Source organism: Nuphar pumila, chromosome 4 (genome assembly GCF_984573655.1).
Source record: "Nuphar pumila chromosome 4, dmNupPumi1.hap1.1, whole genome shotgun sequence".
Classification (NCBI taxonomy): domain Eukaryota; kingdom Viridiplantae; phylum Streptophyta; class Magnoliopsida; order Nymphaeales; family Nymphaeaceae; genus Nuphar; species Nuphar pumila.
Window position 1 is genome coordinate 102,106,851 of NC_143252.1, and position 6,652 is coordinate 102,113,502.

The window sequence follows — 6,652 nt, forward strand, 5'->3', positions numbered from 1 at the left end:
AACTACATGAAATGCAACCAAACATATCCTAAAAGTGATAGGTGGTGTAAAAAAACTAAGGCTCAGTTGTACTGACATGACACTTTCCTGCCATGATGATTTGATGTTTGTTTCGGTTATGGTGAGAAAGGGATGTCAGCTTAGCAACTTCTTTATGAAAATTGCATGAAACAATCAGGCCCTTGAGCTTAGACAAAGGCCAACACCCAAAGGTCAGAGAGAAAATAATGTCAAACTACCCAACAGAGGCCTGGCTCAGCAGAACTGAGGAGCAGCAACTTATAGCTAGAGTGAAACCATCTAGTGAGTGGGTGCTCAAGAAAGTTAGCGCCATAGACGTTGAGGCAGGATCAGGTGCAATCACATTGCACAAATGCAATGTGCCATTGCACCTGATCACCCTCTATCTTCTGTCATACAGCCTGTCAGAGTGGAAACCAGCAGAAGATGGATGGTGATCAAGTGCAGCGGCACATTGCATTTGTGCATTGTGATTGCACCTGATCTCAACACAAACGTCATGCCCTGTCCGCTAATGAAATCAATCAACATGAGACAGGCAACCTGGATTGCAAACAGGGTTGTGGCAACAGGATGTCAAAATAGTTGCCAGCACTTGCCACCCATCCGGGTCACCCCAGTGGTAGCAGGCCTGGGGAGAAGGTGCTGACCCCTTCTTCCCAGGTTTGACTCCCACCGATAACTGGTGGGCTCCGTAAGGAGCTCGAGTATCAGTGACCCCATCCGGAGATTACCTGCTTCAGCAGGGAACTTTGACATTAAAAAAAAAGGCATTTAGGCAGGATGACAGTATCCAAAGCCAGCTCCCACCAACAGTAGTTCTTTCCACAAACAAACATATCATTGCCCAGTGACAAGAGGGTTAGCTGCATTACATGGTGGCATCCTGTCTAGCACTACCACATATTGTAAATTCAATTGTAAACATCACAATGATTCAATAAATCAATGCATTGGCCTCCCCATTGAAAGATATAACATATGCTCTCGTGAGATTTACATACAAGACCAAATTCAATCAATTCCCAAGTGACCAACAACCTTGAAATGATCAAACACTTATCAAATATCTCCTCGTCTACAGATGATCCACATCTACTATGCTCACATTCAACATCTTTGGAATCTTCTACTGTCCGTTCGTTCCAAATCTTTCCACCTCTAGCTCTGGTCGATCCCGGTATTTGTATCTCCGTGACACATATACGAAAATAACAAAATTAATGAAGCTCAGAACAGCAAGGAACCAGTAAAAGTAGTCAAATCTTCCCATGTTTATGTTCTGAGATATCCACTGCTGATGAGACCCTATCTTTGGAGTAACAGACTCAATGATGTTGTTTATTATAGTGGCTAAGAAACAGCCCAAGCCCCCAGCTACAGCAGCATATGCAGAAGCTACGCTCCTCATGGCATCAGGAGCCTCCTGATAAAGAAATTCAAGAAGACCGACAATGCAAAACACTTCGGCAAAGCCTATCAAGCAATACTGGATCAACAACCAGTACGCACTTAGATGAGGCATTGGGGTCAAGAAATTAAACTCATAACCGTTCTTGATAGCATAGTTCCTCCTGTAGCTCTCGAAAAATCCACCCAATGCAACAGATAAAATTGATAGAAACAAACCTATTCCAACCCTTTGGAGCTGTGAGACGCCATGTGGGTGACCTGTGATTCTGCGTGATAGGGGCACAATGACAGAATAGTATAGAGACAAAAGAGCAAATATGCTTAGACCAGGAAAAACAGGCATGCAAGTGACCGGGAGCTTCAGACCTCCCAAGTCTGTATTCATGGTGTATGCTTGCTGGACTGATAATGTAAGGAACTCTGTTAGGACTGCACTAAGCATTATGGTGCAGGATGGTACTGGGATGATTTTAATTAGTATCTTGACCTCTTCCACTTGGGTAACAGTGCAAAGCCTCCAGGGACTCGGATCTGTTCCATCTTCCTTTGTTTTGAGGGCTGCCTTGTCCAGAAACCTAGCATCCAAGAGAAACAAAGATTGAACTGAGGCATGCCAAATGCAAGGTAATAATAAGCACCATGTTAATCGGGCATAATAATTACAAACAATACAAAAGAAAACAAAAATGAGCCGTAATCAGGAAATGGTGATTGGAGCCACTGATATGAAAAGCATGGGCACAGAAAGTTTTATAAAGCAAGCACACATTCTGTGCTATAAGCAGAAGGAATAGTGACCAAATCCAACTAGAGAAAGAGAGGTTTAAAATGTTATTTGTCAAGCCAAGTAGTTACCTGAAATCATCGGTATGAGGTACCTTGCAACTGCCCTTGATAGTGGATCGTTTGCCAGGAATTTCATAAAGGCCAACTGATTCACTACTGGAGAATGGAACATTTCTTTTGTGAAAGGCAGCAACTAGCACTTGAGCAACACGTGTCAAAGGGCTGCCTCCTGCTAGCCTGTGTCTGTATAGAGGTGTGCCTATGAAGAAAATCACATTCGAAATGCCCATAGCTATTGCAAGCAAGCCAAATGCAGCTCCCCAGCCATGGTGAATCTGGGTATAGACAACCATAGTGAAAGCAGCAACTGCTCCAACTGTAACAGCAAGGTAGAAGAAGTTGAAGAATCTATCCAGGTGTTTCTTGTAATTCTTACTCCTTTCATCAAACTGATCAGCTCCAAAAGACGAAACACATGGCCTTATGCCTGCTGCTCCAAAGGCAGTTATATATAGTATTGTGCAAAGGTACACCATCTGCCAGTGCTTTGCAGGTGTGCAGGCGCCCAAAATTTGAGATAATTGATCACAATCAGCCTGGCTGGGCACAAATATACTCATTGTGGCACACAAAGTTATTCCAGTCAGGCCCTGCATGTGCAACAATGATTCCAGTGAGAGAGTCTTAATTATCCGAACTAACAGATGGAAGCAGATGTTTCATTTTACGGTGAAAAATATGGTATTATGGATATCATACATAAGCTGACATTAATAAAACCAGTAGTATGCTATCATTTCACACTAATATTACAATGTCTTCAGAACAAGTTCCAAAGTCACAGAACAAAGCTTAACCATAAAAGTTTGCAGAATTCAATAATGCCAATTGCTACCAGAAGCCTTTATTTTTTTTTTTTTTGTGTGTGTGTGTGTGTGTGTGTGTGTGTGAGAGAGAGAGAGAGAGAGAGAGAGAGAGAGAGAGAGAGAGAGAGAGAGAGAGAGAGAGAGAGAGAGAGAGAGAGAGAGATGATCCAGTTGTTGACCATGGGAAAATCTCACAACCATCAAGTACCAGTATAGAGCTGTCTGAAATACTTCATTATTCAACAGAACAAACAAGCTACTTCCTTTCTCAAGGTTTCATATCAGAATGATTGTATACCAGAGCTCTTGCTTTCTCATGTTCCATGTGTTGTTAAAAATATAGGATAACAAACAAAATTTAGGATGCCTTTCAGGTTTCGTAAAGCAAGGATATATGATTATATTCATAATTCAATATGGTGATGACAAAGCATATATTGCATCATTTATTTATTGTGACAATACCATATATATATATGAGTAATTTGGGAAAAGAAGAGGGAAAGATATGGTGAAGAAAGTTTCTGGACAGATTTTGGGGAAAAGGGAGGACTTATTTTTTGGATACTATCTAAAGAAATCGAGTGGAGGCAGGTAGGTGCCTACTTTTAATCAAAATCCAATTTTTACAGATTCTAATATGCCATTACTCACTGATGACAAGAAGTTTAGTCGATCAACAAAGAAAACCAATTTCATCCATTCAACATCAGTTCACATTTGGCAAGAACCCCTACTCCACCAATCATTTGCACTTCAAACATGAAAAAAGCAAGAAAAAGAGAAGCCTTTGATATCCCTAAAAGGACCACAGTTCAAAATAAGACCTTGTTCAAATATTTGAGATGGAAACTCCGGCCCATCTTCTACAGAAAATCCGGTTCCCAAGAGATGTGTTTGAATGTATGGAATTGTACAGCAGAGACTAGCTGTTTTTGTTAGTCAAAGAAGCCTAGCCCCATTCCCTTCAGTAGATCCTCCGGAAATGAGAGGGCCTTCTGGAAAATCATATAGTATGCTTGCTCTAAACAAAGTCATTCACAAGTGAAACAATTCTCAACTAATCTCTGAAACCACCTTTACCAGGATGCCCTCCTGAAACTTGAGAGATTCGTTTAGGCCCATTCCACTTTATGCCAGCATATAAACCATGTTGCGTGCCACTAAAAAACTGCCACTCCAGCAAAAGCCCAACATCCAAGTGATGAAGACTAGGGAGAATGACAAAAATAAACCATGGAAAAAAAGCCTCTTTGTTAATTTGGTTAGCAACTTATCATTAATTCATTATGTTTGGATAAACATATTTAACTTTTGAAACTCTTTCAGAGGGTGAAAAGCAGGGTAACACATGATGTTTGGTGTCTTTGGGGTGTAAAGAAGCAGAGTGTGGTAGCTAAGGTTCAAACAAAAATTATTACATCATGTAGAGGTATTCTTCCATGCAATTTCTTTGAATCCTACTGCAAGCTTCTTGTCACAAATTGGAGCTTCTAAGTTGGCCTAAAGCAATGTACAAAAGCATACTCCTGAAGTAAAATAATAATACATAGAAAAACTCCTGTGTGTTCCCAATATTTCAAGGACATGTCTCTTTTATTTTCCTTTTGTATTTCCAGAGTTTATCCTTGCGATGGTGCCCCTGTAAAATAAATACTCTGAAGTTCGGAGCTAAAATTTAAAATCCATTTGAGTAAGCTCAGGAGGTGTCGAGATGTGCCTATTTTTATCCAGATAAACGAAACAAGTTGAGACACTATATTGACAGAAAGAGCAGAGTATCCCCATTAATCCTATTTATCCAGATAAGTGGGTATATGTAATCCAACACGTGATTAAAATTCTTTAAGAATCACGATAAACACGACCAATGCAACAGAACGATGGAGAGGGAGAAGCAATGTGAAGACTCATACAGGCTACAGCCAACACTGCATTAACCGTATAATAATAGCATGTAATATCAACACCAGAAAACTTTACTTCAAGTACATCTATTAACTACCGACACTTCATTTACACTATTGTGCCGTACATCCACATATAATATGAGTACTATTCAGTACTCAGGATGGAAAATTACAACCCACGTACTATTCTTGGGATGCGTTTGGATCCCCCAGAATTTAGGCTTCTGAATAATTTTCCATTGTTATTAGTCCAAATTCCAACTTTTAAATCCCATGAAAACTCAGAATTCTGGACTACCCAAGACAAACAACACCATAATTCAAGTATGAGAAGTCCCGAAATCTAACAAACCACGTATTCTCCCTTAACAAAAATTACACAAAAACAGTTACGTTCCTAAAACACGTATCCCCACATATATACTAATCCTCAATGAAAACCTCCATGGAGATAAGCCTTACATTTTACTAGTTTACTGAGCTACCCATTCATATGAATGACTCAAGATTACCGAAAAACATAGCCACGTACTAAACAGTAAAGAAATATTAGTGAAGAAGAACTATAGTGAACTCTAGTAAAGAACCATAGGCAGAAAATCAACTTGAAAGAACCTACAGCAAGGTACAGGGTGGTGAAGATGGCGATCGTCCAGTATCGGCCCAAATACGCGTCGGCGACGAACCCGCCGACGATCGACGACGCCTGCGAGATCCCCAGGAAGTTGTTCACGATGTTCGCCGAGCTCGCGAAGGGCCGGTGCATCACCTTGAACATGAACAACACCATGTTCACCGCAAGCCCGAAGTATGCCATCCTCTCCGTCATCTCATTACCTGAAAAGCACAAAAACAAGAAACACACCCACCACTGAATCAAACACTTGTCAAATTCCATCGAGAAAAATAAAAAAATCGACGGTGGGTACCGAAGATGAAGAACGCGGCGATCCATCCGCCGGTCTTGGATAGGTCGGCGATGGGCCTGCCGTGGACGTCCACCGGCGTGGTCCCGCCGACGAACCCGTCGAAGTACTGCCGCTCATCGCTCTGCTTGAAGCACACGCCGAGCTTCATCCTCCTGGCCTCCTCCTCCTCCGCCGCCGTCGGCGTCGCCTGAAAACCACCCGCCGGCCTGGAATCGGAAGAAGATGAGCACCCCAATTCCATACTCCCCATCCTCTGTCTCCAGAGAGACAGATCCGACGGTGGTGGTACTTAAAAAAGCCGAGAGTCCCCCACTCTACTCGTTGGCAATTGCGACGTAGGGAGAGAATTACAACAATTAAGAGCTCAACCAACCGGGGAGATCTCGCAACTACTCAACCAGCGACGCGAAATGAATGCGAGAAGGCGAAGCATTGAATGCGCACCTGCTGGGGATAGGGGGTCCTTCTTGGGAGGGATCTTTTTTTTTTTTTTTTTGCGAGAATTTTCGGGAATTCGTCGATTTCGATCCCTTGACGTTTTTCTCACCGTGAATTGATGACCGGTGGGAGGGAGGGAGATTTTTTGACGTTGACGTTGACGTTGACGTTGAGAGGTGGATGGAACCGTAGGATTTTTTTTTTTGGCTAAAAAAAATCCATCTAAGGATCAGATACCTAATGGCGCTAGCTTTGCCTGCCGTACTTACAATTACTGTTGCGAACCTCT

General features: G+C 42.0%; 1 protein-coding gene across 1 annotated transcript; it reads right to left on the minus strand.

Annotated features, from left to right (window-relative positions):
- Window positions 1-957: 957 nt before the first annotated feature.
- On the minus strand, window positions 958-6,367 carry LOC149840364 (protein NRT1/ PTR FAMILY 6.1-like). Its single transcript, XM_090003122.1, has 4 exons — window positions 5,926-6,367; window positions 5,616-5,833; window positions 2,290-2,870; window positions 958-2,009 (listed from the first exon to the last, which is right to left on the minus strand). The coding sequence occupies exons 1-4, from the start codon at window positions 6,173-6,175 to the stop codon at window positions 1,151-1,153; spliced, it is 1,908 nt and encodes a 635-aa protein (XP_089859248.1). The 5' UTR covers window positions 6,176-6,367; the 3' UTR covers window positions 958-1,150.
- Between the last annotated feature and the right edge of the window lie 285 nt (window positions 6,368-6,652).